The sequence below is a fragment of the Stigmatopora argus genome, chromosome 8 (genome assembly GCF_051989625.1).
Source record: "Stigmatopora argus isolate UIUO_Sarg chromosome 8, RoL_Sarg_1.0, whole genome shotgun sequence".
Lineage (NCBI taxonomy): Eukaryota > Metazoa > Chordata > Actinopteri > Syngnathiformes > Syngnathidae > Stigmatopora > Stigmatopora argus.
Window position 1 is genome coordinate 6,842,941 of NC_135394.1, and position 18,062 is coordinate 6,861,002.

Here is an 18,062-nt window from a genome sequence, read left to right on the forward strand (position 1 = left end):
ACTGATATATGTGAAGAAAAATGTATATTGAACTCCATACCATATTTATTTTAAATTAGAAAAGTGTAGTGTTGGATTCACCGGAAGCAGATAGTGTGTCAAAGGTTGAGCACGTTGTTTAGTTTTCCTGTACACGGTCTTTTGAATGAATGCCGTTTTAACCAAATAATTACTTTTCTTACTCTAATTGCTTCAACCCGAAACCAAGTGCAGGAAAAACTCATCTCTGCATAATATAGAAGTACTTCCTACAATAACGCCAACGAGGTATGTTTCGAGTAATGGTCGCACCACACGCTAAAGCTAGGAAGCGAACCCTATTTTTTGACAATCGGTGTTTAAGATTGATTTAATAAATACACATACGCGATCTTGTAATACTGGATAATAAACACTTCTCCTTCTTTCATGTCATTTCATGATCAAAAGATACTATCATAGAATTAGTTCCAGAAGTCGGGACATGACCACTGCTCTTAATGTGTTGTCATTATTTCCCCCCAACATTCTATCATAATTTATTTCTGTGCAATTTTCTTGTATTTATTCATGCAGAAACAGGGAAACAAATGGCTGGAATTCTTTTTGAGGATATCTTCGATGTAAAAGACATCGATCCAGATGGAAAGAAGTTTGACAGAGGTGTGTAAAGTCATTTTTCAAAAGGGCTGTACACATTTATCCTAACCGAACACCGAGAATGATTTTGACTATATATTTAGCCTTTCAAACAACATAATTTTGTTGCACTATATTTTAAAAAGTTTGATATAATAAACAAGTATTCCTTCCAAGCCTGGCCACGTTTAAACACACGAGAAATATAAAAACATTAAATTTTAGTGCTCAGTGTACCGATCGGTATGCTTTGCACAGGGCAACGCTCATATGGCATTTCAGACAATCTCACTTAACATAGCTTGAATATTTCTCTAATATCAATATTTATAACAGATAAAATAATGTGCTGTACGTATACTTTCCAAGTTTGTTCACTCATTCAACAGTGCCACCCTGTGGACGCATAAGTGTACAACTGATGCCAGGCACAATTTTATAATCGCACATTTTTAATCGTAAATCCATTTTGCTGACTTGTATTATTATTTGCCACAGTGTCTCGTCTGCATTGTGAAAGTGAATCTTTTAAGATGGATCTCATCTTGGATGTAAATATTCAAATCTATCCAGTAGATCTTGGTAAGTTCTCAAATCCTTCGACTACTTTGGTCCACAAGGGATTTTATTGTATTTAGTCTGTTATTAAAATAACGTGTCCCCAAAAATGTGTACGCCTTTTAGCAGCTCACAAGTCAGGTTTATCGCAGATCCTCTAAAAGTCTTAAAAGGTATTGAAGTCATCATTTTTGAACTTGCGTATTGTTTATTTTATTTTTATACATTTGGTCTAGAATTTTTTGATCCACTTCCTCTAGGAACTCTGTAAGTAAATATTCTACCATACTGCTAAATCATTTTAGGCTTGAAATCGATAATCACTAACCTCTGAAGAAAGTTGAATAATTCTAACTATGAAAATACAGTTGAATTGTGAACATGTGATGGATCAACTGCTAAAGGGAGTATGCATTTTATGGGGACTTGCTGTATTTATACTCAGTCTGTCAAGATACAAGGTATAAAAGAAACACATTCAAGTTCACTGAAACATTGTTCATCTCATTCAGGTGACAAGTTCAGGCTGGTAATTGCTAGCACATTATATGAGGATGGAACGCCAGATGATGGGGAGTACAATCCCCAAGATGACAGACCATCTCGGTATGTCCCAATTAAATCGTCTTTAAAAAAATTCATTCCCTATTCTTAATAAATTTTATTTTTATGCATATCACATAAACTTGAATTTAATTTGTTTTCCTCAGATCAGACCAGTTTGACTATGTAATGTATGGCAAGGTTTACAAGATTGAGGGTGACGAGACATCAACAGAAGCTGCTACACGCCTGTGAGTGGGACTTCAAAATGAACAAATTTAGTATTTTAAGTTAAAAACAATTTCAAATTGGAATGTTCCATCACAGATGTCAAAGATACTCCATTCCATTTAAATGGCATGCTGGAAGATTATCTTGTGCATCTAGCTGTTTACTTTGTCTTGCTAAAATCTTATTAATACAATACTTTCGAAAATAAACTATGAAATTGCTTTCCTTTATTAGAATTTGTGACAAAAAAGAGATAGCTTTCTTAAATGACTTTTCTTCCTACAAACTGTCTTGATCTTTCATTTTCAGGTCCGCTTACGTCTCTTATGGTGGCCTACTCATGAGGTTGCAGGGTGATGCAAATAACCTTCATGGGTTTGAGGTGGACTCCAGAGTATACCTCCTCATGAAGAAACTGGCCTTCTAGAATTCCTTGTTCTCATCAATATTTCCCCTGTCACAGTCTGTGAAAACCATACAAAAACCAGTGCATTGAGGTTAAATACAAGCAATGTTTCTATTTTATATTTATAGATTAAAAAATTAAAACTTTGCTCGACTCGTGATTAGACTGTCACACTTAGGAACTTCTCCATTATCCTTTTTGTAAATAGCTTTTTTTAAACGTACATACAAAAGGGCTCTTTAATTGTTTTAAAACTGTATATCTACATTTATTTTGTGGTTACAGAATTACGTAACAGTCCTTTACTTGCAAAAATTATGCCGTTGCTTTTGGAGATATAAAAACTGCCATTTTTAATTGTGTTGTCTATCTTATTGATAAATTGCAGCTGCAAAACTCCTTTGCAAGATAATATTTCTGAGAATTACCTAGATTTTTTTTTTGCATGATTTGGACATGAAATGTGATCTGTTCTGTCAAAGTCTCAACAATAGACAATGTTTCACATTTTTTGTTGGACAGGCCATGTAAATATTTGCAGAGCAAGGAGAGAAAATCACGTACGTGAACTTCTAGCCTTGCCTAAAAACAACTGATGTATTTGGACTACAAAGTAAAGGGATTTTCATATATACTACATTTATATCTTACATTTAAAACATTTTGTTCCTAACTGTGATGATGATTTATAGTGCCTGGCATACTGGAGCCAGTTACACTAAGAAAAGTGAACAATGAAGGAGGACACTCAAGAGTCATGATTTAATTAAGGATAGGACTGAAAGAACCAGTGTGTTTTGTGGAATTTCAGCACAATCTAATGTTGATAATGGATGTCACAGGGTGATGACAGCAGGAGAAACACTGAAAAAAAGGCTAAGTGGTGGCATACTTGTACTGGTGGTGTTCATGCAGTTTATAGAGTACTATATTAACAATTTCTGTTAAACAGCTGTGTGTGTGTCTAAATATTAATTGCCACCTTAATTAGAGAATAGCCCTGCTAACACCCAAAGTCCACTGGAATAGATTCCATTGTTCCCACACCTTTATTATGATAAATTGCACAAACATTAATATATGGCGTTTCAAAAACACAGTTTTAACTTCATAAGCAAACAGCAAATCAATTCAGGAAACAGAAACTGATTGAATTATTTGAATTTTGAGTATATGTAGTATTCTTTCAATTCCCGAGCCTTTGTCCTGACGAGGATCGCGGGGGTGCTGGAGCCCATCCCAGCCAACAACGAGCAATAGGCGGGACACACCCAGAGCACAAGGCGAGGGACAATCATAACCGCACAGAGTCATGCCTTGGAAACAATTTTGAGTGATAAATCAATTTATCAGACATTAATATGGAAATTATAACAGAGGAAGGATAAATTGCAACACGCTGCATTCCGGTCAGTTTGGAGGTGAATTCATGTATGTGATTGGTCGAGATGTAACTGGATACCCGGAAGTGATGTCTCCAGGATTAAAAAAGCGCTGGTGACTCCCGGGAGTTTATTCCACCTTTTCGCAGTTCACATCAGGTGTCAATTCTGCTTTTAGGATTGCATGCAATAAGGCACAAATCTTTCAAAGAATAACAGAGAATAACAGAATGAGATGTTTGCTTAAAGTGTGTATGCAGTGGCTGTGTTGTGTCTCATAGACACGCCTTTAGATTGCCATTCACTGCGGTGTTTGCTAACATTTGAATTTACCCACGGAATAATGCGGGTGAACAATAATCGTTCATAGAAGCCCTTAAACATGGATTATGGACGGAAAAAGAAGCTGACATTTTTCACCATTGGCCTTATATTTCTTTTGAGCGGCGTGGAATATGGTAAGCATCTCTGAGAAAATAATACTTTGTGACGTGAGTTTGCGTCTACCAAATACTTTGATTATTAGACCTCGATGTTGTATTATAATTGATATTTTCGCAATATCGATGAGTAAAAGATGATGTTTTGAACAGATTTCCCTTAAGGCTCTTAATAGCCTGTATCATTATTTTATGATCTTTATATAAACATTAGATACAGCCAATATAATAATAATAATAATCGGACATAGGCCCTGTCGTCATTATCACAACACAAAAGCCTACTTGTCATCACACGCAGAAAACACTGTCAATTGTGTACATGTCCATCAATTAAAGTGACCCGTGATGTACTATCAATGCTTATACTTTTGAATTACATACCAGAGAATAGGACTCGATTTCATCATGTAATGTAACCATCTGCATGGAAAATTGTTTGTCATACAGAAGTTATGGTGACATAACAGCTGTTTAGGAGGTTTTTTTTCTGCTCTGTATAAATTCTGTTCATTTTGTGCTCAACACACGCATGTAAGTCAAATCACCACATTGATCACCACATTGATAATTATTTAATAGTGTGTGAGTGGTAGTGACTTAAGCAACTCTTTACTTATCCCTGTGGACAGCTCAGGGGTCAGAGCTGCAGCCAAGTTTCCCATACTCAGTGTGACAAACTAGAGCAGAAGAAAAGTTATTTTTGGGTTTAAAAATCATTGCTAAATTGTGCTCTGTACATTATGTTATCTTGATGGGGGAAAAATGTGATTGTCTGAATGAAGGTTATCAATTGTCATTCACAGAATAAATGAAATATCTCGAACCGCAGTTGCTTTGAAATAATAGTTTTTAAAATCTTTTGTTCCCAGCTGTGATACTCCCCACTATATGGAAGTATTTGCAAACATTGGAGGCACCGTCGTACTTTCTTGGTTTGACCCTATCTGCATTCAGTCTCAGTGGCCTCCTGTCAGGACCACTGTTTGGCCACTGGTCCGACAAAACGCGAACCACCAAGAAGATAATCTTGTTTGCCAACCTTTTTGAGATTGTGGGTGAGTTCACACCTCTTGTGAAATCAGCTCAGTGACTTGAACTCCTGAAATGTAAAAGAAATAAACCTCACACCAAACTTTTCATTTCTTTTGACTTTTTAGGGAACTTCATGTACTTCATGGGCTTTTCAAAATGGCTCCTTCTGTCAAGCAGACTGGTGGCAGGTGAGGCCTCATGATGTATTAACATGACTTATTCTCTCTCACACTCACATTCTCTCTCACACTCACTCACTCTCTCTCCAAATTATAAAATAAAAATATCAGGGTAAAGGTGTGTTGGTTGAGAATACAAATGTCCCAATAAAGGTTTTAAAATGAGCAAATACAGTGGTACCTCGAGATACGAGCTTAATCCGTTCCGTGACTGAGCTCGTATGACAAGTTACTCGTAACTCGAGGTAAAGTTTCCCATTGAAATGAATGGGAAACAAATTAATTCGTTCCAACTCTCTGAAAAAAACACCAGAAACAGGATATTGGATTGAAAAAAAAGTTTTATTTCTTATAATTCGCCATATATTGACAAAGTAATAAATAACGAGTGGTTTAATAGAAATAAAGTGTTTAATCTAACTAAAATTGGGCAGATTTCGCCGAGGGGAGAGGGGCACAAAAGGGGCGGGGGGCTTCGTTTTTTTTCTTCCACACAATGCACTCGTAAACGGAACAAACACTCCACCCTCACGTTCGCTATCGATGGGCTGTTTGCTGTCGTACTATTCCCTTCAAAATATTCCGAAAATGATGCACACAAATGTCCTCACAATCGAATAACGCACGACCACTTGCCAACGAGCAGCAGTCTTTTATCAGCGATCGCGCCGCTGCTCATGTTGTTGTTGTTGTTGTTGGGCCACCTCAGGCGCTTGAGGATTACCCTCAGCAGCGCTAGAGCTGTCACTGGAACGCGGATTAGTTCATCCAGGGGGTAGCCGGAGGTGTGGGGCAGTGCGAATATCTCCGGCTGGATGAAAAACGTAGGGCGCCACGTTCCTGGGTGGCAGCTCTGGGTGGTTTTGTTGGATTCGCATGGGAGCTTCTGGGGCGCTGGCTAGCGGCTCCTTTTAGCTTGTAGCATCTGTGTTCGCATCCCCTCGAACGGCGCCTAGTGCCATTGCCTGTCGGCGTTGTGCGCACGAGTATACTTCATTACCCAGAAAGCCCTCTTTTCACCGCGCATGCGCGTTGTGCGTTTCCTGGTCTGAATAGCTCATCCGGTGCTCGTAAATATTGTTATACACGAAAGATATGCCAAAAAAAATGCCATGGCAACCTGGCTTGGTCGCATCACGAAACTTTGACCGCATCACGGGCGAATTATTCGATCGAAATTTCCCCCGTAAGACGAGCATTCCGTATGACGAACGGTCGTATGACGAGGTACCACTGTACTTTACATGTTTTGTAAAAGTAATCACTTTTTTTTTTCTACGAGCACAGTGCCCTTTAAGATGAAAATTTTGAATCATTACCAACAACTGGCCTTAAGGACATAAAGTTGATCTACAACAAAATGAAGATGAAAAAATGATAATTAAAAATCTGCAAATATATTGGACATCCAGGTGTGTCGAAAATGTACTCACTTTTTTTTGCTCACATTTGAGCTAAATCTGAAGCCCTGTACATATATACAAGTACTTTACTATTATTATATACTGTATCAAATTCTGTCCCTTTCAAATACAAATGCGAGTTGCTCAGTTAGTGTTTTCTCACCCTTCTGGTTTTACAGGTTTTATTCAACTAAAGCCCAAAGAGCAGTTGGTAGTAGTCCAATTTTCAACTAATTGTCTCCAAAAATACAAAAAAACTTTTTAGACTCAAGCAAGAAGTCTATTCTCTTTAAAACTGTGGGCCCCCAAAATATTCAGGGTAGTCGAGATTTAAAAAATGCTGTCACACTCAATTAGACGGTGGTTGTAAGTTTTATCCAACTCTTTAAAAAATACTAAAGTTATTACGACTCTACCGTCCATTTTATATATTTTTCTGTCACATGATTTTGATGCATTCATCGTCACAAATCCAATATTCTCTATATTTAGTCATGTAGACTTGTGTTGGACATGTTCTATTCAGGCATAGGCACAGGGGCTGGATCTTCAATCTTTGGTTTCCTAACCAGAAGCACAGCCCCAGAAGATCGGTCTGCTGTGTTCGCCGCTGCTATGGTATGTCGACAAGTGGGCCTTCTAGTTGGTGAGTTGTCCCTCTTTACAAAGTGAATTAAGCCGTGATCAATTACACTTTCACGACAATGCATTCTATGATGTTGTTCTTTGTTGTTTTTTGGTTCAATAGTAGGAATGGGGTTTTGGATTGGATTGGATAACTTTATTCATCCCGTATTCGGGAAATTTCATTGTGACAGTAGCAAGAAAAGGCATAGTTATTTAGATGGTACAGTCGCAAAGACTGCACAACAACAAAGCAAAGGCAAAAAGTACAAAGCAAATCAAAGTAAATGGAAACTGGAAAATGGAAACAAAAACTGGAACCACACACAGGAAGTCTTCCACAAGATGGGGAACTTCTGCAGACTGTGACCGAGGTAGAGAATATGCAGAGTCACTCTTCCAACCTTATCCGCACAGTTCCTCAGTAGTCTGGAGCTGAAGACAACAGTAGCGGAGTAGGGCACCTCGACTCCGTTGCTGGTAAGCGCCGACAGCTCTTCCATCTTATCCCACGATGGAATGGTTGGTCAGAAGCGTTGCCTCTTCTCGCGGCACTTTTGTCCAGCTCCGAATTCCCGGCGGCACCGAGGTGTTGCTCCTTCCGCTGCGTATTGTAACAGCTAGTCAGTCCCATGTGTCTGACAGCGTAGGCATGGCTGAATGGTTCCAAAAAAAGAAGTAGCCGAAAGAAGCCAGGCTAAAAGAACAAGGAAAGTTGTAAAAACATTAAAGTAAAAAGTATAAAGTACAAAGTAAAGTAAAAAGGAATGTATTAAGAAATATTAAAATGTATTTAAAAAAAGATAGAAGGGCTGTAAATCACGAAAAACATAAGAGTGTACAGAGCTACTTCCACTGGCTCCCGCGTGAACGGCGCCATCTTGGATCTTCCATCTTATCCCACGTTCCCATGTTAATGTTATTACAGAACCACGACAGAGTATTGGGGCCAATCAAGGAAAGGATGAAAATCAAACTACAGGAATAAAGTCATAGGTTATAATACTATGAGATTAAAGCCACAACATTATGAGAAAGAAATGTATTATTATGAGAATAGTCATATTTTGTAATATTATTAGAAAAACGTTCAAATATTACAATTTAAAGAAAAGTGTTGAGAAATGGTATGCCTTTTTCCTCCTTGAAGTAGCAGCATTAATTTCATAGTATTACAATGTAACACCTTATTGTTGTACTATTACAACTTTAATCTGGTTTTGTTTACTATCATAGTTCCATTTTTTCTCTCCCTTTATTTGGCCACAATGCGGTTTTGTACAGAACAAAGATTCAATTATGAAATGGATTTGCCTGTATCTTTGTGATTGCTGGACACCCAATCCAGGGTTTTACCCATCTCCTGCCCAAAATCAGCTGAGATTGACTCAAGAACACCAGTCACCCTTATAAATGTTAGAAAATAGATGGATGGAAAAAAAAATCTTTGTTCGAATGCTTGTAATCATAATATTATTACATTTGAAATTTACTGTTTCAACAAAAAGATAATCTATTTTAATTTACTGATCTTACACCTGACTACCACATTTTGTTTGTACTTTTGATACAGGTCCAGCGTTTAACATTTTCTTGAGACTGTGTGATTTCAGTCTGGGTCCCTTTGTGGTCAATACATTCACTGCACCAGGGGTAAGGAATCAATCTGTCAAACGAATGCATCTTGTTTCAATTTAACATCATGTAATTACTATTTGAGTGTTCCAACTATTTATTTGAAAATATTTAATCACAACACAAAGGAAGGGGGTCGTTTGGTTGGTTGTACATAAAACCCTCAAATCTATAATTTGTACTAATTACTACTTTTACTCAATTCATTCAATGTTTTTTCATGCCAATTTAGTATAACCTTTCATTTTCTTCCTCTAGTTATTCATGTGTTTTTTGTGGATTCTCCTTCAATTTGCTGTGGTCTTCATGTACTGGGATCTCCCTCCTGTGGAGAGGGGAAAGAAGACTCTTGAAAACAAGAATAGTAACACAGAGAATGAACAGGGGATCGGGAAAGAGGAAGAGGAAGAGGAAGAGGAAGAGGAAGAGGAAGAGGAAGAGGAAGAGGAAGAGGAAGGAGATAATGAAGCAGATGATGAAGTAAAGCCACTAATGCGATCCCATGAGCTGGCCGGTTCCTACGGCTCTCTGGTTGCCGCTGATTCACACCGGAATAGCACAGCTGCTACACCTGATGGTACCTCGAATGAAATTACTCCATATTCGGAGGCATCCGTTTCCCCCGAGTCCCCAAGTCCCTTTAAGAACTTCAGTCCTACAAGAGGTGTGTTTGAGCGCCATTAATATATTTATGATAAATGAAACTGAAATATAGAATTTCAAAAATGTTACATCATAAATGTTACATATAAATTGCAGAACTAAATTGAAAAATAAAAGGTATTTTGAGAAGGAATGTAAAGTTAAACTATTAAAAAATTGGTGACACTGTTTTACACTTAATGTGGTGGTTTACAAAATTATTAATTCAAATTCATTTTAAATAGTAATCTACTTTATCTCTTAATTAGCCTTGAAAATATTGAAGCTGTTAAAGAGAATGTGGTACAACATGAGTTAATGGCTTTATTTCCCCTCTTATAAAGTAAAGTCGATATTCATGTGTTTTAATTAACTTCACAAAATTCTCACAGTCCATACCTTCTTTGACCTTGCCTCTGGTAACTGTAACTCTGCAGAGTTCCTCAGAGAAGAGGTGGTTGTACTGCTGGCTGCTCAATTCATCACTCTCTTTAATCAGACAGCGTTGGAGGTAAAGGACATAAATTCAATAAAATCCATCTCATTTTCATAACATTATAATGAGCATGCTTTGGCTTCTAACTCTCTGTTTACCTCTTAAGTCCTAAAACACCACTGTTGCATGTGCATTAAAAACATTGCACGCCTTGTTCCCCAGACAATGGTGACACCACTGACCCAAAAGTACTTCAACTACGGAGAGTTGGAGAACAGCCTCATGTACTGTTTCTGCGGTGTGGAAGTGATTGCTGGTTTCCTTTTTGTGCGATGGCTGAGCAGGCGTTTTGCTGAGCGAGTGATTCTTGCTGTCGGCCTTAGCATTTGCAACATTTCCTGTGTCTGGTGCCTCATCTTCCTGGCAAACCCACTAGGTCAGTCTGTATTCTGGGCTGTATCAAAGTTTTGTCATTTGAAAGGAATCTATTACCTTATAATTAAAAATAAAACACAGACCCAATTCATCACCCTCTTTAATCAGGAAGCAAAGGAGGTAGAGTAGTAAGTACCTGAATTCATTAAAATACATCTAATTTTCACGTTATAATGAACACACTGGTTTATAATTGGCTTTTAAGATTGTAAGATTTTTTCTATATATTCTTTAAATAATAAACCAAAAACACCAGAGTCTTATTTAAAGTTTTTTTTAATGTTATTTCTATAGCCCGAAGGTGTTTGAGTCCTTCGCATGTATGCCATACAATTCTATGATCAAGGTTTCAATCCGTCATGTGTGTAGCTGGGATAGGTTCGAGTGGCACCGAATATGACAAATGTTATTCCTATCTTTTTTCTTAAGTTAATGAAAAATATCATGTGTTACAATAACCTGTTCTGTATTGTTTTCATCCAGGTGATTTCCCATGGCAGCTGACAGAGTTTGTCATAGGTGTATTTCTGCAAGTTCTGGGTCTGCCATTTGTAGCTGTGGCCCAGGTTTCACTCTTCTCCAAAGTCACTTCTGAAAAAACACAAGGTAAAAAGATGTGTAGCTGAAAACAAGAAATTTCAAACAAAGCTCAGATCATCATTTTTTTTCTCCCACATGTGAAATGAATGAATTGAGAGGTTTTATCCATGGTCTTTAAATTGTATATCCTTGGATCAGTTTGCGATTGTGGATGTGGATAAGACACTGATGCATGGTGTCGTAGTACAATTTCTTGGCTATAGTCTGCCTTTTACCCAATATTAACAACGACAGGATTCTGCTCACCTGTCATCTTGAATGAGATAGGAAAGGATGCATTTGAACCTAAGGTCTCTTCTGTTTAACAAAATACAGTAGCATAGGAATTGAACCTTTAACCTCATTCTGCTTTCTATTCCTCATTTATCATTCTTTAAAAAAAATCTATTCCTTCCCCTTTCTCAAGATCCCCATGTATTCTACATTCCTAGAAAAAAACTTTAAATTGGCTGAGCAGTAAAACATAACTGAGAAAATATGATGGAAAATACAGTCCTTCACGAGGAGACCTTAAATCACATAAACAGTGTATTCTATTTTATCATGCTTGTATTTTTTTGGTTATAAAATTTTATGTATGCCATCTAAATTACTACTGACATTCTTTGTTAACTTAGAGCTTGTTGTACTGCTATTTTAATTGCCCCAAAGCACAAAATAGCTTACCCTAATCAGTATATATGTGTTGCTGGCCTGGCAGGTTTCAGTCAAGGCGTGCGTCGCTCAGTCGGAGGTCTCGCAACTATTCTGGGCCCGCTGTGGGCTGGTGGCCTCACTGACAACATGTATATTATGATGGGTGTGATGATGGTGCTGCTAGTGCTGCTAACGGTAAGCAACATACAAGAAAACTAAAAGAAGCACAAAAACAGATATTAGAATGTTTCCATAGACATAATGGGACAAAAAGATTGTTTTTAATCATATATTTTTAACTACAAAGCTTGGATGGGGCTCTATTTTTTTCCTTTAGATGATGCTAGCCTTCTCTTACAAGCGACTGGTTGAACCTTCTCGAGAGGAAGAAGCTGAGAGTGGAGACAGCTGTTGATATATACCTGGTGAGGTTAATAGCAATAACTTACGAGTCCTTTTACTCAAAAATATGTATTTGATTTCTTTTAGTAAGATTTTTTAATGATATTACAATTTGCCATAATTAATCCTAGCAAAATAGCTGGTCAGTAAAATGTATATTGCATTTCATCTAATAGAAAACTCCACAATGGGGCATGATATAACTTGAAACCAATGAGATGGAATTTTGTCAAAATTAAGTTTGACAATATGTATTGAGAAAGAACACCCCATGGCAAGTCACATTAGTTGGGTATACCGGTGTTAAAAAAAAGAAAAATTGTCACATTTTAATATCAATATTTATCACGAACACCCCAATAACATCGCAATGTCATTTTTTTCCCCAATATCCTGCAGTCATAGTGGTCAAATTGAGGCATCACAAGTCTTGCCATTGACCTTAATTAATTACCTCACAGGATGATAGAAAAGACTCCCCACATCTGCTGTTAGATCTTATCTCTTGTCATTAATTCTTTAGCTGGAGGATGTTCCAAATGATTCTTAAGAGTTGCGGTCAGTGAATGATGGGAAAGTAACCATACATTTTCTCCTTTACGCCCACAGATGTTGCACTGTTAAGAAAATCTGAGGTAAATATGAACTTCCTGATAATTTGGATTGCTCATCTCCTATCCAAAGTCAGCTGCTCATTCCTTAAATTAGAGAGATCTGAAAACCTTGAACTCATTGGGTTCAGCTGGGTAGACTCCATCAGTTTGATAATACAATATTAATATAATAGACCAATTAAAAGCAAGGACTTATTTTCATGTATTTTATTTTTTATTTTTTCAGTTCTTTTGCCAGTTTCAAGACTTTTCAGGGACCATTGTTTATTTATTTTATTTTTTTTACTGGCAAAAGGCTTACAAGCAGGTTTTCCCACTCACTCCTTATATGTATAATTTGAGTGTGAAGATGACTTGTATCTGAGCAGCACATTTATTCAACACATATTCATCTGTATCTGCTTGTCTGAGTAGATCGGTCGTAACTTGCAACCTGCCCATAATTATCTGGGATAGGTTCCAATACTTCAGCAACATTTCTGAGATTTAGTACACTTAATGGATGGCTGCACTTTCACCTTTGGCCAAAGCAACGTGGAAATCTTCCTTTTTATTTATTTGGACATCTTTACACCCAGGTGAAGATGAAAGGACTGTTTGGGGAAGATTTACTACATTTCCCATGGAAATACGGAATCCAACCGAATGTGTGTGCCAGAGGTGACCATTTTTATTTTTTTATATGAATTATTGTTTGAAAAATAACACTAAATTATGAAAGCGCATATAAGACGGTGAATACTGAAAATAAGTTCTGCTCATGGTGTAGTACTTATATTTACCACTTGAGAGCAGACTTAGACTTCAAAAGGAGATGACAATAGAGCTTTTATTGGGTAAAGAGTAACTGTCTCGGCAAAATATTGAGAAGGGAGATTTATTTATTTGTGAGGAGAGCCACTTGAATGTTGAGTTACTATAAATGTATTATTACGTTCATATAAATGCCAAAGAACATTTTATTTTCAAAAAATAACCACAAAATATATCAAGAAGAGATTTAATCGCTTTTAGCCCAAATTTATTTTTTGAATAGTAATTATGAATGATGATTCAATTTCGGTGCCTTCGTTATATCACTACAAAAAATCATAACTAACCCTGTTTGCTCCAAAGGTTTTTTTAATTGAAATGAAAAGCTTTAAATAATTAAACTCATCTTAGTGTACACTATCATGTCACCTTATTTGAAACTAGTCATTAAAGAACATTGAACTAACAAGAATATATGCAGTCATAACAAAGTATTTCTAATGTAAAATTAGTTTTCTTTTCTGTTCAATGAAATGTACAAGCATGCACACTTAAAATCGATGATATAAATGTGGTTTAATAGTCATTGCTATTAACTTTAGGGAGCTGTCTACTAAATTAATATTCTATACATATTCATTAGTTAAAAAAATATTTAAAAAGCATTTCATTCAGTTTCGATGAAGAAAGCATTTTCATGTGATTACCTTGTACAACAGAAGTGCGTGTTTTAATAATTGTCAAACGTCGCATCGTATGAATGCCCACTGGAGGTCAATAATGTGTCGAGATGAAAATGAGTGACAAGTTGAGGGGTTTTTAGTCCATGATGACACGTAGCCTGCCTGATGACGTAGTGGCGAGGGGTTGTGGCTTCAATCATGAACTCCGGTTGAACTTGGTTTATGTGGGGCGGTACAGACTCTAAAATGTCACAAGGCCAGATATAGAGATATTTTGAGCTTTTACTTCTTCTGTCTATCCCCTTGCCCACCTCAAAGTGTCGCCCCCCCATCCCGAACCCCACATACACAAACTCCAATCCCACTCAGCCTGCAGCGGGAATCTGACCGAACAGCGACCCTGCATATCAGGGTCAGAGGTTTACAACACGTCAAGTGTCATATCAACAGTAGTCGGGGTATGTTTGGTTCCTTGTTTCTAGCCAATCATAGAGATGGTTTGAGGCATATAAGGCCAGGATCGACAATGATAACAGACGTGAACTTTTGTTGAACTCAGTTTTTCTCTTGAAAGGGGCATTGAGGCCAAGTAGAGTTTAGTAGAGCTTAAATTTTACCGGTATTATTATTATATATATATTTTTTGGTGTGTGTATGCCTTCTTAGCTTCATTAATTGTTTGACAGGGATAAATGTGATGTGCTACGACACTGTTGGCTGAGCGCCGCGTCGCCATTTTGAGATTTTCCCCTCCATCTTTTGCTACTGCAGTGCCACATGCACCCAGTCAGAAGTTATGTTGGATGATGCACTTTACAATGCTCTCATGACAAAAACTGAGATGAATAGTAAATAGAAGTATACTCTAAACCGCTCGCACGACAATTTCAGGCCTGTAAAATATTTAGTTGTGCTCTCTTGTCACACTTTCTTTTTTTGCAAATGTGTTTCATTGCACATTCAAATCAAAATGGTGGCACTGACAGGAACCTGTGAAAAAGTGTAAGTGTCCTCAAGAAAGGCCACTCTTTAATGCGTTTAAATAAATAAAACATGTGTCACGTCGAAGAGACGTGGCATCTAAAAAACACTAGGTTTATGGGCTTTGAAAGCTTGGATCCGAACAGTGGCAGAATTAAGGCTGCGTAGTGATTTTTTTTGAATAATCGGAAATAGGGTAAAACAAATATAGTCGGTGTTTTGTGTGAGAAATTCTGGCCTTTATTCAAATGAACTAAGTGTCAGGTTTAGTTGCTCTAATGGGGAACACCATTTATTTTGGTCAAACTAAGCGATGTTTTTTTTCCCCTGACTTCGATTCACTAGAACTGTTGTGTAATGGCTTGTTTCAAATTGAATGAATAATTAAGGTATATGCAGCCTACAGATAGGAATGAGTCAAATGCAAACTGGTTCCTTTATTACTAGATATATAAGACATACAAAATGTTTTTGCCACCCCCCTTTTAAAAAAAATATTTTTTGTTCAATGGACGTTCCACAATAGGACAAAACTTCCCCTAAAAATAGTTACTCAGGTTAAAAAAAGTGAACATCCATTTTTTTTAAGGACAGAGATGTACATATTTAGTGACCAAGCAACTTGTTTGGTTCTTGGTCTAATAGTTCCAGATGCCTGTTCTCTTCTCATTAGCACAAACTATTATCCGCACATTATTCTGGCAGCGGGGCAATTCCTTTTTTCCTTGTCACTCCCGCCATTAAAGATTAATTATTTTAATAAATAATATATCGTTGTCGCTTGCCACAGGAGATGCAAAACAAAACAGAAAATGGAAAAATGGAAAACAACTCTAGTTTGAAACATTTTTGTAACTCAGTTAGTTATGTGGGTGAATTATCTCAATGCAATTACAATGTATATTTTTGTGGATGGTATCTTTTTTAAATTAAATGTAAATTTCTCTATATTTGTAGCTCTTCGTCAACCAATGTGTGTGTCAGTTTAATTAATGTACTGGAAAATTGTGCAATGCAACTGTTTTTTTGAAAGTCAGTGTTTATTAAACATTATCCTTGATTAATTGAAATTAACGTAGCATATACGAATAGTTTTGCGTGTGTGCTTTTCATAAACTCATCCAGCTATAGCATGTTTTTAGATCCATTATAAGATGCAATATACTGTACGTTCTATAATTTATTTGAAATTATAACAATTGTTATTTCTAGGTTTTTAATTTGTGTAATCCCTGATAAATCTCAGTGTTATTCTTTATTTTTTTGGCAATCAAACCAATCCTGCATTGTTCCTTAATTGTATTTTCAGCTCACAATCAAACCATAAAAATGCCAAAACAATTGCTGATTTTTTATTACTGTTATTACTTTATTACTAGATATATAAGACATACATACACACAACAATTAAATAGTGCTTTTTATGCTTGGATCATAAATACAGTATGTCATATGACTTGAGTTAGATTTTTTTTTTTTGGTCCAGTTAATACAATGTGTGTGATTTTTTTTTTTTTTTAGGCAAGCCTTTGTAAAGACTCTTGTTAGCAATCAGAACAAATCGCCCGAGACATTTGCACTCAGTGCTTCATGCGTAATTTCACAATGTTTGAAAGAGGAAAGTAAAAGCATTGATGTTGAAATGATTTGCTTCGAGTCTACAATCCACATGTGGTCTTCCTTGTGGACATACACACAAATTGAAAACTATTTGATTGGACAGGTATTTCAGATGTATTGTAAATAGGCTAATATTCCCATATTATTAATATTCCTGTATGAAACAACAGGCACCCTCGCATTTTTGGGGGGTTGTTTTGGACAACAATTTAAGAACATAAAGAGAGTCCATTTTTTTTCTATCAATATTTATTGCCACCAACAAACCTATAGTAGAAAATCAAATTCAAAACTGTTCAACTGGCTTCAGTGTTATTTATTTAAATAATTTAAACAACTTTAAAAACTCCACATTCTTTTCAAATATACACTATTTGAGCAGTATTTTTAATAGTGTTCTTGGCTAAAAATAATGCTTTCTTTAATTTGGTCCGGTCTGTGAAAATAAATTCTGTATGACTAAAGATAAACAAAATTTCACAGCCACTAAGAGTCTGTTTGATATTCTCTCCTCAGTTTTTCAAGGGAAATGTTGTTTTGTCTTATTGGCATATTTCTGTCTTTGTTTGAACCCCTGTGACACCTTTTTAATTTAGAACTGACCATTGAACTTTCAGCCTGCCAATATATGTGTCCACTCTGAACCATAGCACAGATTACCAGCCCATCTGTATCGCCAGAGCCAGGCAGCGTTAAGCCGATGGGAGCCCTGCTCAGCAAGGCACCGGCACATTTGTTAACCCCGATTAACGTGACGTGTCATTCAATAGAGGGAACAGTGTGAAAATCAAGCCAGTGTCATGACCTAGTGCCCTTCCACTGAACCGAGTAAGAATTGGGCAAACTTGGGGAGGGATGATGAGAGCAGAAGCGTGGAACAAAATGCAAAAAGAATAGAGCAAGTGTTGACGGCACTCCCCACCACTGAATACCCAAGGAAAAAAATAAATTATATTTATCTATGAAGTGGCGCTATAAATGCTGGTGGAGCTATAAAAACAAAAGTGTCAGTAGCAATATAGTTTTCAGCAGTAAAATTGTGACTTACAGTGCTGGGATGATGGTAGCACCGCATGGAAGGTCCAGCTCAGGCAATTAAACATTCTCCAACTATTAAAATGAGGTTATCATCAAGCAGTGGATGGTGATGACTTTTTCTGTATTGCATTCATTAGCTTGATGATTCAGTGACTTTATATTTCAATA

General features: G+C 36.8%; 2 protein-coding genes across 7 annotated transcripts in view; both read left to right on the top strand.

Moving 5' to 3' along the window:
• Positions 1 to 62: 62 nt before the first annotated feature.
• On the top strand, positions 63 to 2,713 carry polr2h (RNA polymerase II, I and III subunit H). Its single transcript, XM_077607304.1, has 6 exons — positions 63 to 267; positions 556 to 642; positions 1,117 to 1,200; positions 1,689 to 1,782; positions 1,887 to 1,970; positions 2,260 to 2,713. Exons 2-6 carry the CDS (start codon positions 570 to 572, stop codon positions 2,375 to 2,377), a joined length of 453 nt encoding a protein of 150 aa, XP_077463430.1. The 5' UTR covers positions 63 to 267; positions 556 to 569; the 3' UTR covers positions 2,378 to 2,713.
• A 1,086-nt stretch (positions 2,714 to 3,799) lies between these two features.
• The window catches only part of mfsd8l1 (major facilitator superfamily domain containing 8-like 1), a 68,786-nt gene continuing 54,523 nt past the window's right edge, over positions 3,800 to 18,062 (top strand). For 3 of the 6 annotated variants that reach the window (XR_013301355.1, XR_013301354.1, XR_013301352.1), the window contains exons 1-13: positions 3,800 to 4,196; positions 5,051 to 5,236; positions 5,339 to 5,401; positions 7,322 to 7,441; positions 8,993 to 9,072; positions 9,313 to 9,718; positions 10,134 to 10,207; positions 10,355 to 10,568; positions 11,051 to 11,173; positions 11,868 to 11,998; positions 12,141 to 12,228; positions 12,815 to 12,840; positions 13,398 to 13,479. Coding sequence is in view for 2 of the 6 variants with exons in the window: in XM_077607375.1 (XP_077463501.1) it covers positions 4,121 to 4,196; positions 5,051 to 5,236; positions 5,339 to 5,401; positions 7,322 to 7,441; positions 8,993 to 9,072; positions 9,313 to 9,718; positions 10,134 to 10,207; positions 10,355 to 10,568; positions 11,051 to 11,173; positions 11,868 to 11,998; positions 12,141 to 12,218 (1,551 nt within the window). In the remaining 4 variants the exon portion in view is untranslated. Of the gene's footprint in view, positions 4,197 to 5,050; positions 5,237 to 5,338; positions 5,402 to 7,295; positions 7,442 to 8,992; positions 9,073 to 9,312; positions 9,719 to 10,133; positions 10,208 to 10,354; positions 10,569 to 11,050; positions 11,174 to 11,867; positions 11,999 to 12,140; positions 12,229 to 12,814; positions 12,841 to 13,397; positions 16,880 to 18,062 lie in introns of those variants that run through there. The other 3 variants (XR_013301353.1, XM_077607375.1, XM_077607376.1) reach the window with 3 other exon arrangements.